At 40.6% G+C, this 27525-nt stretch overlaps 1 protein-coding gene across 2 annotated transcripts in view; it reads right to left on the bottom strand.

Moving 5' to 3' along the window:
* Positions 1-27525, bottom strand: part of DVL1 (dishevelled segment polarity protein 1) — a 96917-nt gene that overhangs the window by 55832 nt on the left and 13560 nt on the right. For both annotated transcript variants that reach the window (XM_050909506.1, XM_050909507.1), the window contains exon 2: positions 3109-3178. In XM_050909506.1, coding sequence (XP_050765463.1) covers positions 3109-3178 — 70 coding nt within the window. The remainder of the gene's footprint in view (positions 1-3108; positions 3179-27525) is intronic.

The raw sequence follows: 27525 nt of genomic DNA, 5'->3' as shown, positions 1-27525 counted from the left end.
ACTAAAGACTTGCAGATCCTCCCTTGAACATTTTCCCCTATGGAAATCAGTCCTGCATATGACACCAAGATCAAAGTTCCTAGCTATGACAAATAGAAGGATTCAAATGTTATTAAAAAAGATGAAAATCTCAAATTTCTAAATGTCAGTCATCTTGTAAACTTCAAAGTAGCCACTGTATCAGTCAAGAGGGGAGTCGTGGGGGAAGAGACAGGTAAGCTGTATCGTGTGCACTTAGTGTTCCAATTTTAAATATGTCATCTCGATATGAAATACACACATATACATTGCAGTAATTTATAGTGAGGACGACAATTATCACAGATGGTTTTGTGAACGAATCCCAAGCTGTCTGCTACCAGCTGATGCACATTTTATAACACAGGAGACAAAGAAAGCTCAGGCCCATCATGTTAAAAACCAGATAAGGAAATAGCCCTGCCCAAAACACATTTTTTCCAAAAGGTAAAGACCAACTTTGCTAGCCCTGAAAGATATGTATGCAATTATTAGTTAAGTTCCAGTGAATAGGATATTAAAGGGTTTGAAACTGTGAACAATTAACTTAAAGATTTACATAAAACTCCTCCAGTAATTAGCAGCAAATAGAGGCAAATAAGCACTGCAATTTTATGGGTGTTAGTGTGGAAAAAGTAATTTGCAATTCATAATGCAGGTCAGACACAGATGTTTCAGCTGATTGTTCAGCAGAGTGAACAGAAGCCCTTGTCAACATCATCTGCAAAAGGTGCACGATATAATCTCTGAGAAGAGAGCTATAAACTGAATCCAAACTAGTGGGATATGCATATAAAATTTGGAAACAAGCTGATGGGTGGGAAGGGAGGGAAGAGTTCTCGGCTCTATAGCTGAGCTCAATTCATCTGCCAGCCCTTGCCCTCACATGAGCAACGTTTTCAGCTGCCTAGAACCCAGCAGGGGCTGTATCTGATGAAGCACAAGGCATCATTACTTAAGAACAACCTCCCAATCAAACTGATGTTTAAAAGATACGTTGCACTTTCCTGACACAATAATAGAATATGCACATGCACTCTACTGCGGGCAACAGCATGCAATCAATACTGTATTTGATTTTATAGTGAAAGCACATGTAATCTTGTCTACAAGAAGCCAGGCTTAGAAACTTTAAGCTACCCAGCACAATTACATGCAAGGCACAGATAGATTTCCTTATCCTGTATAACTTCAGTGACTGAGATACTGAAATATTTTCGGGGTACTGGTTGTAAAAGTGTGACCAAAATCTTCAACTCCTAAAATCAGAGTAGGACTGGAGAAATAGATGGAGACATGGCAGTTCATTCCAGCTTAGAATCCCAAGTAGCCCCAGTTGTCCTAACTGTGCAGTTGGAAAAAACTCTTGTAAACTTACTTTACTACTACTTTCTTGCTTGTCTTCATCCTACCAGAAATAGGAAGACTGCAAACATATATCCAAACATATATCCAATGCTGAAAGGCTGTCCAACGTCTCTTGTTACTTCAGCAGAGTTCTCATATCGTGGCACTATGATTTCTAACCCCACTTGCATCACTTGTTGAAGCCAAGCCCTTAACAAAAAGTCATTTCATACTCAAGTCAAACTTGAGTTTTGGGGAAAACAGACAATTCTTCTTGTCCTCTATTGTGTTCCGATACCCAAGATTCTAAGGTCAGCTTGAAAGAGGATATTAAAATCACAGACTATGGCCCAAATGCTTTTTTGGTGTTAAAATCTATAATAGTAGTGCCCTCTTTTCTGCCTAAAGGTGCACAACCACTTTAATCAATGTTGACAGTGGTAAACCTCCTGTCCTCAGGCGGAGAAGTATGTTCATGAAATGGCCAAACACCAAACTTATCTGTGTGTTTATCTGTGCCCCAAACACAATCTGAAGGTGGGAATTACTATATTTCACACAGTAACCCTGGGGAGCAACAGACTTTTATTGCATCTCCATTAAGTAGATCATAACGTGGCTACAGAACTAGGCATGTGGAGAAGCAACCAACTATTATAGTACCAGCACAGACTGTATGCTGCTGTTGAGCACTCAGCTCAGAATGGAGTTTAGGTCACCTGTTCATTAAATGAGAAGCAACCCGAAGGGCTGTGTAACACTTAGGAGATAGTAATTAATAACTATAGTTAGGTGACAAACAAATATCATGGCGTATTGGAGAAATTAACACATTAAAAACAGACAAGAGAAAGAATAAGGGAAATGTGATCTGCTGAGCAGCACAGTAACTGGAATGAACAGCTGGATCAGTGACTTCTTCTGTAACTGCACAAATTACTTACAGCCCAAATTCCTCTGCCCTGCTTATTTTTCCAAGGCTATAAATTTTTGTGTCTTTTTACTGAATGCATGCACAATGTTTAGCTCAGAGATTTAAACCTCATTTAAACCTTCCAGGCACTACCACAATACTGATACATTGAAATTAAAATAACATAACCAAAATCCCCTAGAATATCATGTTTAGCTGTTTTTGAATAAGTTGTTTTGGCTATTTAGTGACACTATTAAAACTCAATGATTTGGCAGAACTCTGACTGTTAACTGTGTAACACAGGCAAAAGTGTGCTTCTACTCTCCTACTGACAGCAAGCTGGCTGTTACATTTAACCTTATGTTGCGGGACAATTTTTTTAAATTTTTTTTAAATGAGGATTAGAGCTTGGCTCTTACTGGTTTCAACAAAAGGTAAGCAAGTAAATGTTTTTATAAGCCTAGCCTTATTTTGTGAGGTTTTACAGCATTATTTCAGAGCCCTCCATCAGATTCAGTAACACTTAGGAGGCGAGGAAGAGAGACAACAGTGGGAAAGAAAAGACGACACAACATATTACTAACATTAAAGGTTTCACGTTTAAATCACCTTTTCAGCCCTGCACACCTTTGTGGACTTCACTCTAATCTTTAAAATAGATTACTTAATAACAGGGTGTCACAGATATAATGAAAAACTAAGCCTTTGCTTCCATGTAATTTGAGATTCAAGACACTTCTAAAAATCAGGATCTATGTACCAACTACCCTGCTACTATGCCCACTGTATCAAACAACATATGCATACAGACACATGAGCCAACATACCCAGGACACCACTCTTCCGTTGAAGCAAGGTAGCTTTGCATTGTCATCTGAGATCTCCTCCTTTACCACCCTGGAAAAAAAAAAAACAAAACAGACAATAGGAAGAAAATCAAGAGTTTGAAATTACATCAGATCAGAAGGGGCAGTGTTTTTCTTAAATGGTCCAGGAAAAATACAAATTCTTACTAAAATATTGGTATCAGCAAGTCTCCTACATTTAAATTTCAACGTATGCTTTATTACTTAATTTAAAATCAGAACCATTGAACTCTGCTAATTCTGAAATCCTAACTATAGGATTTGGTAAAACAGCTGGCCTGCTTAATTTTTACAGTTCAGTAGTTTCAGTTGAAGATGATGCAGTTCTGAATCAGTGCTACAATGGATTCTCTCTTGCTGATGATGACCCACAAGACAGGACAGAAATGGTCCATGTTATCTATTACACTTTGGTCTGGTTATCTCTAGTAAGGAGATACAGGTGAAATGCAGGGCAATTAGCTCCCCATTTGGTTTCTCTGATTAAGGGTAAGAATAACATCACTCTTCAAAACAGGAGCCCACAGAGTCACCATTATACAGGACTCTCTTCTCATCCCCTCACTCCCCCAATAGGACAGGAATCACTTCTGCCTAGAAAGCAGACCTTAAGGACAAGCTTCCTTTCAAGCCTTTTTATTTGAATCTGCAAATTGGAGCAAACTCTAAACCCAGCATCTGGCAGGAGCAAGGCAGCCCCAGGCAGGGCAGCATAGAGAATCCCACACTATACCACACACCCTGTACAGCAATTATTGAAACATGAAGCTCTGCGCAAACATCTCCTCAAATGCTACTGCTGCCTTCCTTGTAGCAAGGTTCTTGTGCATTCTTCTAATCCTCCAAGCAAGGGCTCAAATAGGGCTGAAATGCAAGCATTCAAATGCAGGACTTGTCAAATTCCCATTTCAGGCAGCCTCATGTACAGAAATACTCCCACACAACACAGCAAGTTTGCAGGACATTGCAATGCATCTTAGTCTCTTATTTCAGGAGAGAATTAGTCCAGGACAGAGTTTACCTTAATTCACTTAATCCATAGTACTCTATCAGAGTTACAGCAATAGCATCAACGTTCACAAGCCCATGGCTTCCTTTAAATGCAGAGCTCTCCTCTTCCATTTCTGCCTCGATCCAAATAAACTAAGGCTGTATGACAGCCGAGACCAACAGAGTACTTCTGCTCAGTCCTGGGAGTCACTTGTCCAAGAAGGGGTTTGTTTCATGATTCTGAAGAGCTAGGGATATTCACAAAGGTGGCTGCCCAGGTGAGGGAGAATTGGCTGGGTTTTTTGTTGGGTTTTGATTTTTTTTAATATACAGCTTGAAGGAACTGAGCTAACTAATAGAAAGTCACTCAAGTGCAAAAACACCAGGTTTGCTCTTAAATATAAGGGTTTACTACCACATATTGATGTGAATACTCGAGACATTCTTTTTGTTACCTAAGGGCTCCAACCAAAATTTGGAACCTTTTGAACAAGGCACTGTACAAACACACAGGAAAGCTCTTTAGAATGGGGACTGTCTAAATATAGGCAGAGAGGAGATACGGTGGTATGTTTATACCAAGTCAAACACGAAATTTATAGCAGAAATAGATTTCTGGCCTCAAGTCCCTACACAGGAGAACAGGGACAATTTGGTTCTGACAATCTCTAAGCTTTAAAAAAGCCAACCTGAAGTCTAGTCAAACTCAATTAAAATATGTGGTTCCACAACCACATTTTCCTTTATTTATGTTTTTGTCTTTCTTGTTGCTGTGTAAAAAAAACCACAATAGCCACAAAGCAACTGACTATGCATGAAACAGTGTCATATTATGAGGGGGAAAAAAACTGGTTAGGAAGGAGAAGAGAGGCGAGAAGAGCAAATGGACAAATAGTTTCTTTCTACCTTACTTTTGGAAAATTAGGAATAAATAACACCATCACTAATACCTGCATTTGCACATTTTAATCCATTTTTTAAAGAAGGAATGAACATTCTCTTCTTTCTCCACATTTATTTGCGTTGTTAATGGCTAGCAGTACAATATTAGGCAGTCTTCACCCCTTTCCTATTATTGGAAAGAAAAACATTTTAAAATATTCATTTAACTCCTAATGCATCTGTCCTCCCTTCAGCTTTTGGCAACAGGAAACAGATCATATGATTTCATTACTGTTTTTAGTCATTTATACCTAGACTCTAAAGAGACAATTAAGAGTAAACTCCATTGAAATCAACAGATACTCAGTGCTTTAAAAACCTTTGACAATTCAATGAAGCTCTCAGACCTGTAATTCTGGAGCTGCAAACTCTGTGTGCAGACAGAGGATTTCAACATTTGCATGGATCTCCAGCCCCAATGGACTGACTCAAATTCAGACATTATCTTTTGTGTTTCATAGAGTCCTGGAGAGAACACTCACTCAGCAAAGATCCAATTGCAGAATCAGCAAATAAAGATGTTGCAATAATTTTATCTTGACAGCTGCATGTTTTAAATGACACTATCTTTCTCTCTCCCCCCCCCAAGGAAATGCCACTTACTGCATCCCAGAAATCATACGAAGAAGTTCTGCACCAAGCTCTAAGATTTAGGCAAAAGTCAAGCACTAAAAACATACTGATTGTGAGGTTCTCTCCAGAGAAAAGGCTTGGGGGTCTGTCTAAAACTGACACATACAGTGGCAGTCAGGATATCCCTGCAATACTGCACAAACTGGTTCAGTTGTCCTCGTGATGGCAAACGAGCACACTGAAGTCACCACTTACAAAACAACGCACTCTATCACAGCATTAGCCTTCTGCTGCAGCTAAAGGGAACAACTTCCAGATCTGTTGCAACTTGAACTACTAAATATAGCCTTGAGCTATGAGGCAAGAGAATGACAGACTGTAATTCCCAGCTTGCTTTGGGTAGTAATCAACAGTGCCAAGAACATCAAAGACAGCAGCAGCCACTAATTTCAAATATCACTGTTTTACAAATCATTATTTGTAGTAAAGAGGCAGCTCCTTTCAATTCTCAGGAAGGAGAAGCAATGGAGAGAAGGCAAGAAAGGAATATGAATGGTTGCAGCCATATGCTTCTGTCCGAGGACAACTTTGTATTCAAGAAGATGTCTTTTGCTCTACAAGAACTTAGAAGCAAGGGCAGAGGGAGACCCATGCCGTTGTCTGCTTTTGGAACACACACGGTCCATTAGGAACTAATATACACAGCAGCTTAAGATCAGGGTGGATAAGGCCCTAAGTAATGGGTTCACAACCTAGACCCAACCCAAGCTAGCATGGCAAAGAAGAAGAGGTAATGCATTTGACCTGCCAGAGACCTCCTACTGAGGTGAAGAAAAGTATTGGTATTGGATGTGGTCCACTGCGGAGATATGACACCAGCGCTCTCAAACACAACCGTTAACGGACTTACTGTTTGGTAATAAGAACAAAGACCATCTGATACCAAGAAACACATCCCCTGCTCTCATAGAATTAAAGCTTCCCTTCAGAAGAGGAGATATTTGTTTCCTAGGTCACATCCTGCCTCCTGGCAACACTGTGCCTCTGTAATTGCTGGCAAGGTTGGAAGGCATGCAGTCTATTCCCACACACACAATCTTCTGCTTAACCTAGGTTATGAGCCACTCTGGGTAAGAGAGAAGAGAGCAAATAAACACCTATCCACAAAGCCATTTACAAAGCTACCACTCAATAAACACCAAACGGTAACAGAACAAACCAGTCATTTCCAGATAACTTGGATCACAATACCTCCCAGCAGCAGGTCTACCCCATATTGCCCTGCTGTGTTCCAGGTCTACACGATTGTCCTTTGCAAAGGGGAGGGAGACTCTGCCAGCACACCAACAATTTAGCTAGCGATTTTTCTTCAGTGTTCAGAGGCTTGTAGCATTTTCCTCTTCACCGTACTCCAGAAAAATCCTGATGCACAAGATACTAGATCCTTTAGTTCATCCTTCAAATGCATCTACCAGGTAAAAGGAAGGTAGAAAAACAACAGGGGAACAACTCACCCAAGGTCACATAGTACATCAGTGACAGATCATGAAAAAGACCCCACACTCTTGAACTCCCCCAAGCACCTGCTCTACATTGTCAGCAAGCTCCCCACTATCAAATCTCACATTAATACAGTCTTCACTTAGAAAGAGTATGTGCAAAAAAGGGTGTGGATGTGTGGGGAAGGGGAGGAGGGGATAGTTCTCAGAAGCTCACATCCTCTGCTTTATTTGACTTAGAGGAGATTTAAGAACTAATTACTAAATGAAACAATCACTGCTGGTAACAGCCCCTCCTTCCTCTCACTTCCTGGAATTGTGTCTGGATCCTCTGACTTCGCTACCACCCTACTCTGCACAAATAGGTATTTGTGCATTTACCAAAACCAGTCTTGTTCACCCTCTCACACCTCACCTGTTTCTATGATAGGTTTACACTCCTGGTTACCCTCCCAGTATCCTGACTTCTTGTTTTCCTCCAAAGAGGATTTTAGCCTGGAGACCAAGGATTGTTTAGGCTTACCCTCACTCTCATCCCTTTGCCAAGCTGTTTGCTGCCTCAGAATACATGCTGACTCCATATTAAGAATACCAATTGAACCCCACAAACCTCTAATGACTCTCTGATTCATAAGCATTTAGGCAATTGGATATTAAACACTGGGTTTGATAGTGTTGCATACACTTGCATTTTGATTGCATCATGCACGCCTGTGAGAGACAATCTCCAGAATTAGCTAGATGATTTTTTCTTTCTACTCAGAAAAATGAGGTTAGCAAGGAAATTATCCTTTGCTTGATTCACCAGTTGTAGGCCCAATTCTCCAAGGCCACATACATGGGAAATGCAGGGTTGAGACAGCAGTGTGGCCCCTAGAGATTCATTCTAGGTTAATGTGTACCATGCCACATAATGCGCATCCTAATATACTTTAGCACCAGATTAATTCCATCTTGTCACTGTGATCATAATCAAGTCTTTTCTTAACCCTTTCTTACTGTCCTTTACTGATGGGAGAAGGGGGAGAGAAGCTTCATTCATTACTTTTTATAACTTGCTTGGAGATCCTTAGAGAGAAGGTGAAGTAATTAAGCCATTTGTTCTATACATATCTTCAATGACTGCCATCACCACAAAAGCAGATGAGAGATTATTCAGATGTTAGTTTTGATTCATAGAATCATGTAGGTTGGAAGAGAAATCCAGGGGTCATCTAGTCCAACCTCCTGCTCACAGCGGGTTTAGGTTGCTCAGGGCCATGTCCAGTCAAGTTTTGAGTACCTCCAAGGATGGAGGTTCCACAACCTCTCTGGGCAACTTGATTCTACTTCTGAAGCAGCAGTTTTACAAAAAGCTGTTTAAATTAGTAAAACCATAAGTAATCATAAATCCACATCTGCAATGAGTTAATACTAAGGGAAGCTATTCATAAGATCCTACTAACTGCTTTGGCAGATTCTAAGCTCACTCAAAAGCAACTTTTGCTTTGGAAGCTCCCAACTTCTTATGTGGTTTGATAGATATTTGCACATTGGACTAGCAGTCAGAACTACAGTAGTAGTATTAAACTCCACTGATGCTAGCTAGCTGCTTCATAGAAACTCTCTGACTTCACTAGCTGTAAAGAAATATTTTTAAAGCTCTTCAAGAAGAAGCCCTTTCTGAAGAAGATCCAGACTTGTCAAACTATCCCCTGCATCTTGCCTGGCAATATCAGGCTAAACTTCCATGCAGAATATAAACATCTCTGAAGATCAGACTGTTTCCTACAATACAAAAGCAAATGACAGAGGACAGCCATTTTTAGGAAAACCTAAGTAACATAAATAAAGACACGCAGTTCCTTTAAGGACAGTTTAAATTGCAGAATGCACACAGCAAACCCAGCAGCAAACAGCTGACCTGCACAGAACGAAAAAAACCTCTCACCCTTCTGATCACATGACAAATTGCAACTACTCAACTGGAATCCAAGGCTGCAGCTCTAAAAATAGTCTTTCTGAAGCTGATTAACATTTCAGTTTGAATCTTTAACGCAGAATTAAAACTTTAGGCTTTTTGTAGCTGAGGTCGCAACACAGAGAGCCTTTAGCCACCCTTCCAACTCAGAGAAATAAATGAAAATAAAGCTACCCACTGAATTTACAGGTGAGGCTTGCCTAGGATATGATGTTTATTTTGGAAATAAGAAAGAGGAGAGGAGAAAAGAAATCTTTTTGCCGAGTAGATAAACACCATAATGCAGTGCAGCATAGAAAGGCTCTGCTCAACACAAAAGATCCGCAGCCTTCTGTGATGCATGAAAGCCTTAGATCTTGTCTGCACCCCACTGAGCTAGTGAGCAGGAAACCGTGTTGCAGCGTTCTGAGGCAGACCTACAGTGCTTCTCTATGGAAGGCTCATGCCAATCACTCCTCAAAATACCACAGAGCCAGAGTGGAACCAATGTTCTCCTTTTTAGGTTGTTATTCATAAACAACACTGCCAATGCTTTGCCTTTCCATATATGCACTTTTATATGCCAACTCCCACATAAACCTGTCAAAAATGAATATGAACATGCTACCCACAATTATGATATAAATGACACACCCAACTGTGGAACAAAACCCTCTTCAGAACACTCTTCAAAGATATCTAGCTTCAATGCATGCGAGACCTCTCCTAAGAAAACAGCTGAGCAGTAGCTCTGCATGATCTGCAGAGGCTCAGCTACACAAGTTCAACATCCCTTCTGCATAAAGCCATTTACTAAAGTCAGCTCTTGTGACGGCACTCCCCAGCTTGAGGTTAACCTCTGTCCTTCCACCACGCACACTAGCTCCTTCTTATAGGTTCTATAGAAATTGTAGCAAGAAACTATGTGCAATGGGTGTTAGGGAAGTCACCTCTTCCTGCACAGGTGACAAATGCATTAAGAAACACTCTCTTTTTCTTCATTTATGTAGTTAGCCACTACTCTCTGTCTCATGGTATTCGTAACACTTTTAAAAATCTAAACACACAGTCTTAGTGATTCTGTCTGCAATTAACAGTTAATGCATTCATATATTTATACACCAGTTATCCTCTGCCACATCTGATCTTCATCACCACACTAAACACTTTTGCCCACGTAACTGCCCCTTCCCGGTTTTCTCCACTCCACCTTTATTCCTGGAGGCACATCCAGTAGTTTGTCACGCCAGCCTTCTAGAACAGTAAGGATAATTTATCATCTTTCAGGAGAACTGTAGGATACTGGAAAAGTTTTGGCACTTAGGTCCTATACCAGATACTGACCTAAGCTTAAGCACATGAATGAAGTAAGAACTACTGTATTCCCTAGGAGAGAATCGGCCTGAATCTGCCCTTCATTTCAACCATAAAGCTTCACTTTTTATAGCAATGAGTTGGGACTCAAGGACAACTAAATTTGTTTAGGCTCCGCTCTGGCACCAACCCACTGTATCACCTCGAGGAGGTCATTTGACCTATTACACTCCCTCTTACTACAAGAAAATTATGGGACCTTCATGTTTAAAAGTTCCTTGATGACTATTTAAGATAGACATTCCAGCAGCAGAAAGCCTCATTACTTGGTTAGAGAAGTCCAGAGTTCTGCTTAAGCACGATCCCTGCACATGAATCCAAAAAGAACAACGGGAGCATGTGATGGAGGGAGGACAGCAGATATTACTTGCATTACAGCTGCCTCGACTGTGAACAGGGGAATTTTGATCTGCAGCAATCCACTTTAGCCATCTGCATCACACGCAAAGCACTTTTAAAGGCCTATCAGTTGTTACCAAGTGCAACAGTCTGACACAGTGACTCATACTAAAAGGTTCCACGTGTTTTGAACCAACTGGTACTTGGGATCCCAGCCCAGATCGGTCTCATCTTTCCATTTCAGTCAAGTGCAGCACAGCCCAACTTGTGCTAGGCTACAGACCCTCACCAGAACTTCTACCTATTATCTCGAAAGGGTCTCCAAATACAGTGCACTTTGTAGCATCTATGAGGAATGGCTTCCAATTAAAAATTTTAAAATATTTATGACTGATTGTTAAAGAGCAACGGCATATAGGGAATGCTATTTGCTTTTCTACTCCTTAATTAACAATATTTCAGTGGTTGTGCAGATGCTCAAGGTGTGAAAATCCCACTAAAATACAAGCATTTATGGCATTGTAAGTTGACATCTCTAGAAGTTAGTCTATTTTGATTTTAGCACTGATAGCCCCAATTGTGCATAGTGTTATCCTCCACTCCATGATCAGCTAACCTAGCAGAAAAAAGATTACTCTTAATTATGTGCACAGAGAAGCCAAGCAAATGGTTGACTTTTGGAGTCCTAAGACCTTACCATTTGTTTTCATCAATACCATCTACTCCCTCGGAAAGGGTTTGGAATAGAACTGGCCAAACTGTCCATAACAAGCAAAGCATTTTAGTCACACTGACAGTCTTCTGTCTTTTCTATTACTTCCCTTTTTCCTCTACCCCCCATGTTATTTAGTAAATTATTCACGTGACTATATTACAGTCTCACAGGTGTTAATGAATCTATTCTTCCAACTGTCCCAAAGGACAGACACATATCATCGTCTCTGCTGTAGAGACAAGGAAGTCACAATACGAAGGGACAGGTCAGCATAATTATGACCTGACCCCAGATTTCCAAGTCTCAGTTCAATGTCTTAGTTACAAAACAATAAATATTAACAAGCTCCCATAAAATTAAATAGTTCTTGAAAACAACCTAGGAAAACCACTGTAAAAGAGAGGCTACTGCCAGCAGCAAGTTGGTTGTGGAATCCCCGTTTCAAACAGCTGGCTCTGATTTTGCTTTCCCCAGGGTGCGATTATCTTCAAAACTCCAGAGCAGGACACTCTCAAAATAGCACTTAGATCTGACATTCACATAAAGTCCAGGCAGAGATGCAGCCTGTTGAAAATCTAAGCCTCTGCAGGCTGAAGTCAGGTCATGACCTTGCACACTAAGAGCTACATACCAATTCATTGAGATGTTGCAGTTTCTAATACACAGTCCAAGTGCCATTCTCCAAGCCAGTTCTGAAGCTGAGAATTGGAAGGCAAGGTTCATGATGCTTTTAGCTGATCAACAGCTCTCAGCCCCACTGATAAACAGCAAGAGAGGCTGCACAACTTTTAAGTTTATTGGCCACTCCACCTACCATATACTACCAATAAAATCTGTATTTCTGTGCAAAGAGAACACTGATTTTGGTAATATAGCCTCCCTCAGCACAAACTGACTCTAATAGTACGTCCTTTTAGCTATGTTTCCAGTCCTTTCAAAGTTACTTGGGAAGCGTTAAGAGCTCCATGAATGCCCAAGATTTCACATCATCCCTAAGGATGTTTTGGGATAACACAACTTTAATTCATTAACATGCAAAAAGCATCACTTTGCAGCCACTATTCTTGGACCTCTAGCCAGAAGTGTGGATGCCTTAGCTTAAGCCTGAAATTCATCTGCTCAATATCAAAACGGACAAAGAAGCATTTCAAGGTACTAAATCTAAGTTAGTTTTAACACAGCTAGCTCAGGAAGTGACAACAGCAGTAATGTAGTTACACAAGCTTCATTACAGTCCACAGATTACACCAGGGACTCCAGTACTTCCTCTGGCTGCCAGACCACACTTAAGCCCATGCTGCCACAAATTATTTCAAGGATTTCCCACACTAACAGGATTCAAATTAAGACAGATACACTCTTTGCTATCACACATCCAAAATGGCACAGAGACATCCCCTCATTCCATGGCTCGTACCTATAGAAAACTCTTCTCTAACAGTCAGGCAGAAAGGGCGGTCTGAATATGCTGAAGGATGAGTGACAGCAGGAGACATGAACTACAGCCAGATGCAGCAGCATACCTCTGTCACTGCTGATGACGGATTTCAGTAGCTGAATTGAGGGCTGGTTACCAGGTCACTCCAAGGAATTGCTGCACCCAGTGCCAATAGCTGCTGAGGTTACAAAAGTGTGCAACTCGAGCAGATGCTGAGTAAAAGACATCTGACAAGTTGAGTAGCAGAAAGGACCTGAGTGGAAAGGTAACAATTTCAGAATAAGGATGGAATTATAGGACAACGCACCTACACATCCAGTAGAAAGAGTCCAACAGAACTGTGTTGACACACTGCAGTCCACTCGCGGGTCTGATACAACGTGTTTTCTAGCAAATGACATCCTCAAATTCCCAACCCCAACTTTTGAAGGTGAAATTCACTCCTGAGCCAAACACAAGCACAAACACTACATTCCACCTGACTCGATCTTAAATGATGTATCAGCCACAGCACAGGGATGGATCTGACCTAGGCAGAGCTAACTGACAAAGGAGGATAATTTGGAGGAAGGGCACAGTAAATACTTCAGAAGGATGTTATGAAAATATAATGAGTGATATCCAGACCATTGTGTCATAGGTCCTTTTCCAAAATCCCAGAAGACTAGTATGCAACAACTGTCGTGGTTTAACCCCAGTCAGCAACTAAGCACTACGCAGCCGCTTCCCTCTCCCCCCTCCCAGTGGGGTGAGGAGGAGGAAAGGGAAAAAAAGTAAAACTCGTGGGTTGAGATACGAACAGTTCAATAACTAAAGTAAAATATAATACTAACAATAGTAATAATGAAATATAATAATAATAATAGTAATGAAAAAGAATATAACAAAAAAGGGGGGGGGGGGGAGAGAAAAAAACCACAGTGATGCACAATGCAATTGCTCACCACCCGCTGACCGATGCCAGAGCCGCAATCCGCCCCTCCCGGCCAACTCCCCCCTGTTTATATACTGGGCATGACGTTCCATGGTATGGAATATCCCTTTGGCTAGTTTGGGTCAGCTGCCCCGGCTATGCTCCCTCCCAGCTTCTTGCACACCTGCTTGCTGGCAGAGCATGGGAAACTGAAAAGTCCTTGGCTTAAGATAAGCGCTACTTAGCAACAACTAAAACATCAGTGTGTTATCAACATTACTCTCACACTAAATCCAAAACACAGCACTGTACCAGCTACTAAGAAGAGAGTTAGCTCTGTCCCAGCCGAAACCAGGACAACAACCCATTATTCTTATTCAAAATATTGACCACCAATAAGAACTGAGCCCACAGAGAGCAGATGTCTCTTATCTTTGTGTATTTGCACACATTTCACAATGGCCAAGTGCCCAGGCAGTTATTTCTGCTCTGAGTTAAGACCTTGTTTCATAGCAAGATTAACAGTAAATTTGCAACTTGTAAGCTCTTCAGGGACTGAGTATTTTCAGTGGAAAGGCTGACATTTACATACATCACATTGCAGCCACAGAAAGAAGGGACCACAAGAACAGCCGTTGTTTCTCTGCAACTGAAAGAACATGCAGACATGACAAACCCAATACCATCACATGCGTGCATCTATAAAAGCAATTAAATGAGGCAACTAATGCTAGACAGCATCCTGAGTTTTTGAGCTGAAGCAACCCAAAGTCACCTGTTCTTACATTGCCTTCACAATTCAACAAACAGCTTCTCAGCTGAAGACTATTGCCAGCACACTTTATTTGCATTACTAGATGTCAAGCAATCCATTTTCAAAGGCAATACCACCGATCATGTATTGTAGCCTTATGAATCTATTTTCTGTCCTAAAGGGAAAAAAATTTACATGTACAGAAACATGTTACTTCCATCTCAGTACAATCCAGTTGCTGTCACTGATAATGCTGGCATGATCACACACAAACCAGAGCATTCTGCTTAACTATCTTTCCACTACAATTATTCTGGCATTAGTGGCACCAGCACAATCTCACAGCACGTGGTAAAAAAACATGCACAATACTTGCCCTTAAAAATATGACATCAGTTTTTCTTTATGATTTCTTCACCCAAACACCATTTTAAAGATAACTATATTTTCATCTAAAAACATAGTCTCTGGATATTAATGCATGGTATAACAAAAATCCCAGATACATTCAGGTCCTCATTTTCGAAAATGAGTAACTGTGTATATTAATTTTGCAAAAATTTAGATGTCCACCTTCAGCATATGGCATGTTAAGGAGATAGGTTCCCATTCTGCTGATAGAACAAGGACAGAGAAGAAGAGATCTTCTGTTAAGATTGTGAAGGACAGGTGCAATGTCAAACTAATAAAGTGATGACCCTGGCTGAGTTGTCCTTCAGGAATCAATTCCAGAGCAATAAACTCCAGGAACGAGTCAAAGGACTATGCCTGTGACCCTAATCCCACATACTCCATCAACTCCACTACTCTCAGTATGGAACGAAGCACCTTTCTGGAGAGGTCCACTAACTACATGCAGTGAAATCACCCTCTGAAAGACAGCAGGAGAATAAGCTGCCTGAAAATGTGTCCTCCCTCTTCGCTTTTCAGTCAGAGTGACCTTCCCTTCAGTCCTTCACAATGAAAGCAAGAGAGAAACAAGTTCAACATATGGCCTTAGAAAGTAGAGCATTTTTCCTAATCAACTAAAAGTAAAGTGAGTTTATTTCTACCATTCTAAGTAACCCCTGGATATGGTAGCAACTCCAGACCTCTTATTACAACTATTCAATTCATTTTCAATAAAGGTGTCACACAACCATGACAGATATGGTGTCAGCTGCCAAACACCGCAAAACAAGAAATGCTAAACATACACGGGAGCAGTCAGGTTGAGGGAGGTGATTCTCCCCCTCTACTCTGCTCTTGTGAGACCCCACCTGGAGTACTGCGTTCAGCTCTGGGGCCTCCAACATAAGAAGGACATGGACCTGTCGGAGTGAGTCCAGAGGAGGGCCATGAAGATGATCAGAGGGCTGGAGCACCTCTCCTATGAAGCCAGGCTGAGAGAGTTAGGGTCGTTCAGCCTGGAGAAGGCAAGGCTCCAGGAACACCTTACAGCAGCCTTCCAGTACCTAAAGGGGGCCTACAAGACAGCTGGAAAGGGACTTTTTACAAGGGCATGTAGTGATAGGACAAGCTTTAAACTGAAAGAAGGTAGATTTAGATTAGATATAAGGAAGAAATTCTTCACTATGAGAGTGGTGAGGCGCTGCAACAGGTTGCCCAGAGAAGGTGTGGATGCCTCATCCCAGGAAGTGTTCAAGGTCAGGTTGGATGGGGCTTTGAGCAACCTGGTCTAGTAGAAGGTGTCCCTGCCCATGGCAGGGGGGTTGGAAGATCTTTAAGGTCCCTTCCAACCCAAACCATTGTATGATTCTATGATAAGATAAGAATCAATTCCTATTCCTCTGTGAAATGTTCCTTTTGTGCTCTCTTAAAACTACCTCATTATAATAATAAAGCTAGGTCAAAAAATAGCCACAAGTGTTAATCAATACCTCACAGAAATACTATTTACAGACAGGTTAAAATAATTGCTAACAACGAAATGAATGCCAATCTAGTTAAACGAGAAACAACCATATTATCCAGCAGTGGCTACAGTACTCCAAGACTCCAGATACTTGGGAGAGAAAAGAAGCTATTCATAAATTTATTTAGTATGGTCCCTATGCAGAAACCTCAAACACTTATTATAGATAATATCTCTTTCCCTCTAGGTTATTTGTCTAGACATATTTTAATTAAATGGCATAATTCTGGTCACTGATGTGGTGAAAATTATTTAGTTTATTTTAATAAGGTCTTTTCGTCTATACTACTCCAGCTTCCAGAAGTATAACTCACAGCCCATGACAAGTTAGACGTATGTTGTCATGAACATGACAGCGCCTGTTGCCTGTAGACCTATATAAAACACAGGCACAAAGGTGGAGACTACCATCTCTGTTTACCTTCAGAGCACATGCAAAACGTCAACTCTCCCACAGAATTACGCAGAAAACCCTAAAAGATCGTGCATACTTTTTTTTTTTGTGGGAAGCCACCGGAAGCCTTCACTAGTCAGTTCTTTGTACAAGCTTAAAAAGTGTACTGCATAATACACAGAGATCAATTTAATGCACAATTCCCAGAATATTCATCAAGTCTCAAAGGCAACCCAGGAGGGGTATAACATGAATCCATTTCATGGCTGTTTCAGCTGTTCAACACATGGCCTGGACAGTCTCTGTGGACAAAGTTTTTTGGAATCCAGACCACAAGATAAAGTTGTCCTTATCTACACCCCTTCGAAGTTTAGTCTCCCACGAGGAACAACATGCTGGTGGTGTAGGGGAAGTACCAATACAGCCCTCTAACATTTCCCTGGGATAGCACACCGCAAGACAAACTTGTAACATAATGAAAAGCTGGGTTCAGACCTCTTACATTCAGACCTAGTAATAAATTCCACCCACACTTCAACTTCAAAGTATAACTGGACCTACAAGTTTAGGCATTGAAAGAGAGATCTCCAGCTTGTCACAAAATCCCAAGTCAGATATAAATTAAGAAACTGGTAGTCTTTGGATACATGTCCATATGGGATGGTGATCACTCTTTAAAGATTTTCACCATATAAGTCAAAAATGTTTGTTTTCACCATCAGAAAGGTGTTCCAGTGGAGAAGTGAAACAAGTTCTTGATAGCAAGCGCAACCCCCCAGCCCCATGTTCATGTTTAAACAAGAGTTTGCTATTCCAAGCTACACTATAATGCATTTTACAAAAACATCTACGATTTCATTTAGAAAAATAGCATAGAGCGATAGCACAAATTGCATGGACTGAGGTATTCAATATCCTTGTAAAACCAAATTAAGAAAGGTGTTGCTTTGAGAAAACTGAAGCCTTCCAGTAAAAGACAGTTGTCCGTATAAACATCAATAAGCCAACCTCCCTCATTTCATGAGTGGCCCCTTCAGTTTAGAACTGCAAGACACCGGTAAGGGAGAGAGAGATATGGTTGTTTCATTTACTACTACACTCCTGCAGAACTATACGCAAAAAGAAAGCTGCAGTGCTCAGGGACTCACTTTGATACTTGACACAGGTTTTTGAGTTCTTTTTTAAAGAAATACTTGTACAAGCTATTCTTGTTCAGTGCACCCTTACAAGAATGTATAGCAGTACTGAAGGACACAGATTTAAAAAAAAAAAAAAAAAAAAGGTGCAATGAAAAGAGCCCACAATGCTGTATTTTACCATTTCCCCAGGTGCATCACAGGCTTTCCCATCAGATCACCAAGTCCTTGTTCCTCATGAATACAGCAAGAAGCATTTGCCAACAGCTCTTAGGGCCATCCATTTAAGGAAAATAAAACTTAGATAGGTCTAAAACACTGAACTATTCAGCTAAGGTACCCTTCAAAAGACAGGGAGCAGGCTTGCCAAGAACTGACATGCATGCACTAAGAAATGGTGCTCCTCCAAATATTGCACTTATGTAACTATTACCTAGCAGCTGGTAAAGCACAAAGGCAGACTGTTCTGGGAGGGGCCCCTATAGGAGGTACGTGCTTTTTACCTGCCTGGCTCTGCCTGCTTGGTTCCCCACCTCCCACTCTTTAAGAGTCATTTCAGCAACCTAAGAGGCTGCTCAGAGAAACAGTTCAGATAAAAGGTGTTCAGATTTTATGCATCACAGGGAGAGAACTGAACCTTTTCCATATGCAAAGGGAGAGCAAGCAAAATGCAAACCCTTCATTCCAAACCTGCACAAGCCCAAGTACATTTGACTTCTAAATGAGTATTTGTAGGTTTAAGTACAGAATCCAACAGAACCTCTGCCTTAATTTACCAGTGTATTAGTGTGGAAGAGAAGGGGGAAACACAGGGCCCAATTACTTTTCTTTCTTTTTTTTTTTTTTTTTTTAATTAAGCAGTATTTAAAGCCCTCTGAAACGGAAAGCAGACCCTCATTATCCTGGCACCATACAAAATGAGATAAGCCTTCTGCAGGGAAAACTATCATCTAAAACACAGGATGAAAGACTTATTGCATCTTTTCCAGCAGATGGTAAGATGAGGCAGAAAACTGTGTGGCAGGGTTGACAACCGAACTCAGGTCTTCCAAGTGCTAAGTAATCACCTCAGCCACAGACAGCCTTCTGAAGAGTCTGTGTCACTCTTACGAGCATGGCACTTCACCAGCAACTGAACAAGAAAAAAAAAAATGCAAGCAATGTTCGTTCAGAGGAAATTCACATTTTCAATTTGTAACAAGTAGTCCACCTTGCCTTTATTGTCTTAATATTACAAGCTTCACCAAGAAGATTGCTACAGTATTTGCAAAGTGCACTTTGACAGTCTGTTGGTTCCTTCTAGATTCAGTGATTCGTTTGTCCAGACTGGAAGATATGCATACATACACCCCTCTGGTTCTGTTTAGCGACTTGTACTTCCTGTGGCAATGCAGCTCTTGAGGGATCTAGCAAAGCTCTGAGTTATTATCTACTTCGGCTGTGGAATGCATCACAGGGAAATCTGAATCTCCCACAGGTTTTAGATCAACAAATACCACTCCGAGTAGCCCTATCTTTTAAAGGTAACATCCTGAACCTTGCAGAAGGTTTGTACATACTGACACCGGACAGTATGCCCCAGAGATGGAGCCACAAACAGCGTAACTGGCCGCCTTTCTACTTTACTAATATAAGGCACGAGCCAGTATAACTTAACTCCCTAGGGAACTATGTGCATAAACACTGGAAAGCCACATCTTCTGGGTGCAGAGCACAGCTTCTTCACCATGCCCAAATGGTGTCTAGAATCCATTTTGACTAGCTGCATGCACTGTGAAATGACATGCAGCATCTCCAGGGAATGTTTGATGAACACATTCATCACCCCAAGAAGAAGGCTGAGTTTGAAATTGGGAAGAAATTGTAAGTTCTCCTATTACTAGAGTTGTTAGAGTTGCATCATCCATCTTTCATCAAACTCAGTATTTTCCTGTCATGGGAACTTCATAAGCCATTGGACATCTGACTAAAAAACGGCATGCACTGGCCCCACTTGCATAGCTGAGATTTCTACCCTCTTGCTAGAGAACAGGCAGAGCACCAGGAACAACTTTTATTGAAAAGGCAGATGCAGCCAGACTGTGTATTTATTTGTATTAGGCTGCGTAATACTCAGCTTGGGACACACAGCAGGACTACAAAGGATTTCTTCCACATCCTATTAGAGAAGCAAAAGCTGTTTGCCATATCAAGTTCAAACTAATGAGAAGAGCCCAAATTCACATCATCCTGTTCACAAGCACCAAAATCATATATGCCAACTGAGCTACAATCCAGAAGTCAAAGCAGTTTTTCGTAGGTCAGACTTTCAATTGACTCAACATCAACAGACAGTAACACTGGAATAGGTAAACTGTAAAGTTTGATTTTGCTGCTGTTTTTGTTACAAACACAGTAAAGAGTGGCTGAACAGCTCCAGCTCAACCAATCCACACCATAAATCCTGAATAGCTTCTTGAGCTTTCCAAATCCTATTTTTGCAGAAGGATACCGATAGCATCTCTCAAGAGTAAAACTCCACTTTGTCATTTCCTAATTCTGATTTCATTGAGACATATATCCTGCTGTTTGGCAGAGCCAGATAAGAAGAGACCCAATCCCAGTGGTTTTGTAATCTGTCCATTCTTCTATTACAGCTGTGTTCCTATCTTTACTCATTTTCTGTCAGAGACTCACGAAGACCAGCAGCTCTGTAACTGCAGCAGTTGCCAATAGTTATCCAACCAACCAGAGGCTGATTTCTTAATTAGTGATCCCTGGAGTCTAAAGAGAGAACAACAAGCTATTAAAAGGAGACAGCATGGATGAGAAGGGGCGGGGGGTGGCAGTGGCAGGGATGGGAATTAAACTTTGAAACATAGACTCGTTGTTTGAATTTGCCCGAAGACATTCCGAGTACCTTATCCACAGGCAAAGGTCTAGCTGTTGCTTTTAAAACCAGTATCCAGTAAGCCACCAAAAATCCTTTTAAAAGTCAGTCTGTCTGGTGGGGAAATCAGAAATACACATTAAGCAACTATCTCTTTTACAGAATCTCAAAGAGGGCTAACAGTTTAAGACACCTTGGCAGTATCTCAGTTATAACTTTCTAACACAGATATTACCTTCTGACCATGTCCTGAGTCACTATTTTCAAAAGGAAATCTGTCCATAAGAAAACACAGCAACAAAAGGAGGTACTGTCAGATCTCAAAAATGATAGTTACTTTACTTCACCCCAGCAGACACTGTTCTCCAGTAGCACTGTGCCTCCACCCTAGAGACACAGCTTCTTTAGATAACACAGGTTTAATAAAAGTTCAGCTTTTGTACACTACCTCCACAGAACACTTTTTGGAATGCTATCTGACATCTGCACTTACAGTTTAACACTCAGGAGAGTGAATCATATTAGGAAAAGAATAATATATTTTCAAGAGCTGTTTTTGGTTTGCATTTAAATTTCTATACTTACTATCCTTAGAGAAAAGAATGTTTTAAGAGTTCATGAGCTGACAGATGTGCATGTCTCTTGTTTTTATTTATTTTACCTGGCTGCTGTAAGTAAAAAGAAAATATTTTAAAGAACAAGAATATATGAATGTGAGAAATCAGCACTCTCAGCAAGGAAAAGTCAAGGTAGTTCTATGACTACTTAAAATAAGTTTTTAAGAGCTAATGCAGTTTTTAAGAGCCAGGTTTCCATGAGCAGCTAGAGAGAGTTGGTAACATTTAGTACTGTGCCTCTAATAGAGTAAAGGTCTTGATTACTTGCCAGCAGCGCAGTTGATTTCACAAGCGTCTACAACTTATACCTAAATGCCTAAGATTTAAAGAACAAAATAAAATTGTTAAGAAGGAAATATTTGAGGCAAACTCTTAGAATAAGTGAAAATCAGAAACACATTTATTCAACACATGCAGCACTGGACACATATCTGTCTCACAGATCCTTTTTCAGATGCATAGGGGACTGCTAAGCTGAGGACAATGTGACAGTCAGTGTCCTATGAGGACAAAACAGCAAAGAGGTATTGACTGGAGTGAATGAGAGGAGACTTTCCAGGAAGGAAAAGGAGAAAACTACCAATTCAAAGAAAGTTTAAACAGACTCCTAACCCTAGAGAATGAAACCTTCCACTCATCCAACAAGCAAGTACAGACGATATGCTTCAATCCTTGAATCCCCAGAGGAACCTCTCATTGCAAATAGACGTGTTTTCAGAGACAGATTCAACCTTTGCCTGTCTGTTGAGGCTATCAACAACGGGGCAAAGGACGGTGGTGGTCTGTCTACTACTGAACTCCCAGGCACTGGAAGTTGAACCAACTGCTCAAACAATCCAACATCCACAGCATTATTTTCCAACCTAGAAGTTCACCCAAAAGCCACCATCACTTAACCTTACTGGAACCCTAGGGTCATGAAAGTTCACAAGAATGTCCCATTTGTGTACAGAGTTATAAAGCCATTTCCTGATTTGTATGACATTACTCCAAAGAAATCAAACATACAGAGCTCTAATTATGATATTCAATCTGCTGCTGAGAGTTCACAGTGCCCCAATTATTAACTGACATATTGTAAAGCTTCTTGTCAGCTTGGAATCCAGAGACAAATCACCACTGCTATTGCTCCTAGAAGCCCTCAGGATAAAAGGAGAAAGGAACAATAAGACCCAAGAGTTTCTAGCACTACAAAAAAGAAGAAAGGTCTTATTTTGCTTAATTTGAAGCAACGCATTTTATTGGAATGACAGTAATAGACTCAAGGTTGTCAAAACCAATTGCATCCAGAAGCAATCACTGGAAGCAACCTTTAGTCAGTTTGCCAGGCTTGGCTAGATAATTATGTCATGAATTTGTTCTTGTATCTAGTATATCCCAGGCCACGGTCCCAGACCTTGGGCATAGAGAATGATTATAATTTCTACTCACTCATTTTCTATTACTTTCACTTCTATTTCATGTAAAGAAAAAAGCAAGATTCTTCCTTAAACAGGATAGATCTGTTAACACCTTAATAGATTTCTCTCCTTTCTGACATTTTGTTATTTCGTGTGTGTGAGGAGGGGATGTATTTCAGTTTAGAACATCAATATTTAGCCAAATTGCAAAACGTCTAATATTCCAGAGAGATGACTGGGATATTATCCAGAACTAGTACACTAATCCTACCCTTACTCCTAAACACATTAGACTGTACTTCGGTCTTGATTCTCTAGACTGCCCTCACCCAGCTGAAAAGCTTTACTAGTGCTCAATAGTTATCAATGGAAACAATAGCACAATGGAACTTCTTTACTCACTAGATGAAAAAAATAGAGTGTATACTCCAACTGCTTTATTTACATGCTCACACCTATCACATCTGTGTCACCATGATAATTACAACAGTCTGAAAAAGCTTTTAGCAAATATGAGCCAATTTGCCAAGCATAGGAAGAGGTTCTACCTAACACTTCCCTTTCTCTGTGGCTGTCAGGAGTAGGAATGCAAGCAAAGTACAACCGAACAGCTGAACCTGCACACCACACAATTTGACAGCTCTCAGAGTGCCTGATTCACACAGCCGAATAGAGAGAGACAGCGACCTTACTCTCTTCCTTTCTCTGTGTGTGTACGATATACGCACTGCTAAGGCCTCTACAGAAAGAATGAGCCATAGAACTTCATGGACCCAGAGAGTAGTTCCTGTCCTTCTAGCAGAAGGGTTTATGTTGCATAATCCAAATACAAAAAACACAGCTGGAAGGACTGCTACATTTGTAAGTGCTAGTGCTCATGGAGCATGCTCTGGCCACCTCAGAAGTGATTCTTCTAAAGAAAGCTCATGTTATACCACTAGGATAACAGGAATATTCGCCCCTTTTTTCCCCTCCTAAGGAGAGATCATTTGTGTGCATACAAAATACACAAAGGTGGGGATCAAACCTCTCTCTTTTCAACAAGTTTTACTTTAAGCCCATTATTTACTGTACCATGAGCCTCTCATTCTGAAAAAAAACCCCTCCAGTGCTGCCTGTCCTTATGCTTGTTTCTTTTCGCTTAGCTGCAATGTAAGTTCTTCAGAGTAAGGACTGTTTTCTTACTAGGACCTTACACTATGCCTCACGAAACATGACGCCCATCTTCACAAAGTATCCCTCACTGTACAAACAACAATAAGTAACCATGCTGTATTTGTCTCTGCCGCCTTTTTACAAATGTAAAGAGCAAGTGCAATTCATGCAGCAACTCACAGGACAAGGCCAAGACAGACTAGCCAAAGATGTCCCCAGAAAAGAACCTGTCAAGGAGATGCCTCCTAAAGCTCAGTCACTACCATTCAACACCCATGAGCCCCTCCTGTCAGGAATGAAAATCCCAGTTCTTTTTGCACTGCCTGGTTTTAGTCACACAAACTAAAGTCAGCTTGGCACTACAAATGCAAAGCTGCCCTGCAGCAAAGGATAATTCACAGTAGCATTATCTTCAATTCACTGGCTTACTGTTAATTTGGTCTGAACAGGAGGGTGGGGGGAGTGTTAGCAAAGACAAAAATAAGCAGATAACAAATTCGCTTATTAACCACATTGAATAAGAGATGTATTAAAAAAACGTAAGGAGGGAGGGGGGATGAAAAGCAGGATGTGAAAGGAGCAGGAGCTGGAACAGCAGGGCTAATGTCAACCATGAAATGCAACCCCTGCTGGGACAATTTGAAAGACAAGAGGCAGGCTTTTTAACATTAACTATTTGATCGTTCTACTTCAGATGCGCCTGTCTAATATCACATGAGGAACAGGATTTCCATTTACCCTATAGGTAATTCTTACAAGCTAGAGACCAGAAACAGCACTAAGAACAACAAATAAATTCACTCTGCACTGAAAACTTTCATTATCTTCACTCAAAGTTGATCAGGACGCACTGTGCAAGAGTCATTGCGAAACAAGTAAAACACCAAAGAGCTCTTAACAATGCTCCAGCTGCACATTCACACAGGCTCCAGGGCCGTTACTTAGTTTACCTTTATTCCAAATACTCAAAGCTCTTTGGAAGGCACGTTCTGTACCATTTCAGGATTAGTTTCTAGTACCATTGAAGCCAATGAGGATTTTTGCATAGACTGAAATAAGGAACTTGTCAATCATGTCTACAAGCATTGCACTTGCTCAACAATCCCTAATGACTAAGTATCCCCACGTTTCCCTATGACATCAGAAATCCAACCTCTCCCTTGAATTCAACAGTTTAACTAGCACCTCTAGTTAGAAACAACATGGTTGGTCCAGAGATTCCTAAATATTCATGTTTTCTGCAGCACTCATATCTTGCCATCACTTGCTAGCACTGTGCAGCTTTCTTCCTCAGTAAGAGTAAAATGTAATTAGTGTCAGACACTTCTTTGCATATTCTTTTTCAAATAAAGAAAAAGTGTGTCATACATCCTTACTCCCTCCTCCTCTCCGTACCAGGCAAATCTCTGGGTTCAATTAGTTTTGTTCCATTTACTGTACCTTTTTTCAATTTGGGTCTATAACTAAAATAGGTCATAAATTACAACTGGAAATAAACATATTTAAAAAGCAGCCCCAAAAAGTCTTGCAAACCCACTCTTTTAGTAGTTCCATTCTTTCTGCATTGGCAAATTATTTTTATTTATTTATATAATTTTAAGAATTCAACCACAATAGTAAATTCAATGGAAAATATTACGCGAGTACAAATGGAACAATCACTGAAGCTGGTCATTGCAAAGAACTTCTACTACAATGACTGCCAAAAAGCAATGGGCAGGAAGGGGAGAAAGAGCCTCTCTGCGACTCAGCAAAACAAAAGGAAAGAGAAATCTGATAAGATACCATGAATTTGCACTGGTATACTTCTGTAAGTGCAAACTCTCAGCATTTATGCTAGTCTGCAGTAAGCTAGAGTTTTACTGTGATTTAGAAGTTTTTACAAATCAGAACTGAAACCCAAAAATAAAAGCCCCTATTTACAAGTTTCCTAGGCATGTAATTTTAACATGTTTACAGTCGCCTCCAAAGGCACTACTCATGCACATAAATTAAGCTAGGCACAAGTTTAACTGGTTGTAATATCAGGGACCAGATCACTTACTCATGGTCAAATACAGAGTAGCTGAAGAGGGAAAATTGAACTCAGACCTCAAATCCCAAACCAGTGCCTCAACCCACATAGTCATTCTTCTCGTCACTTTCCAGAGGGAAGACGGAGAGAAGCCATTTAAATATTGCAGGTTTCAGATAGGATTTAACTAACAAAACTCTTATTTTGAGACAATTTTCAAATCTATCTGTTCCTCTTAACCTTTATGCGATGAATGCTTGGTTTTAACAGCCTAACAGTTGTTAAAACACAAACTCTTGTCCTAGTTCCCCATAGTAAGACAGCTGTTAACAAACAGTATTTGCACACTTACTTACTAAGGATTTTCCAAATGCATCTCCTTCTACACTTCAGAACTCAGAAATGCAAAAACAGGTTAAAAATAAATAAACAAATCAAAATCTGGAGGCTCCCTTTCAGGGCTGCTCCTCACAAATTGCTGAACAACCTCTATAGGACACTTCTTCCAAAATCAGAGATATCTTAAAAATAGAATTATGCAAACCTAGCAGGTTTCCAGAGCACTGGATGGACTCCACACCTTGGTCATTCCAACTGAGACTGCAAGTTGCTGTGACAATGCCATCCTTATAAGACTTGAGGGGCCTCAGTATCTACCTCCCATATCACAGCCCTATCAAGTCAGCCATCAGTCACATTCCAATTAGTAACTAACTGATTCACCTTCAGCATCACAGTCACCCTCTGCCTGCAAGCAGACACCCCCCCCCATACAAATCAGAAATTCTCATACTGATTAGGTATGCATGGTCTTCACCAATTGTATTATTGCCAAACAAAGCCAAGAATGTCGATCCTCACTTCATGTGCTTGATAAGAAAAGAATTAGAGTACTTTTCAAAAGGGAGATGTTATCTTCTTCAGAAATGATGAAACAGGTAAAAGTAAACCCAATAGCCAAATGATCCATAGCAACTCAATGGCATAAGGTGAAGGGGTTCTCTTATTATCCTCAAGTGTTTCACTCCAATAACTGAATGGAGAACATGTTTTGTATACTTTGAATATCCTCCCAAATTATTTTCATACTTTATCTTACCAAGGCCACTGAAATAACCAAAAATGATCGTTATCTCCTCAGTTACGAACATTTCACATGGAAATAAGCCACAACAGAATCACAGGGCAACTATTTAGGTCGTTCCTTCCTCAAGCACTGTAAATTCCTCTGTATTTGCTCAGCGGCTTGTCTCAACTGATTAAACTCTACAGCAGAAATTGGAGGACAAGCCTCCAGTAGTCTTCTCTGAGAACTGGGACCCCAAAATAGCATCAACAAAATCACCAGTGATATCCTCCCCCTTCCCCAACACGCTCATTAAACCATGAGTTGGTGCTTAAT

This window comes from Gymnogyps californianus, chromosome 21, assembly GCF_018139145.2.
Source record: "Gymnogyps californianus isolate 813 chromosome 21, ASM1813914v2, whole genome shotgun sequence".
Lineage (NCBI taxonomy): Eukaryota > Metazoa > Chordata > Aves > Accipitriformes > Cathartidae > Gymnogyps > Gymnogyps californianus.
The sequence above is the reverse complement of the archived record's forward strand: the minus strand, read 5'-3'. Positions and strand labels throughout refer to the sequence as shown.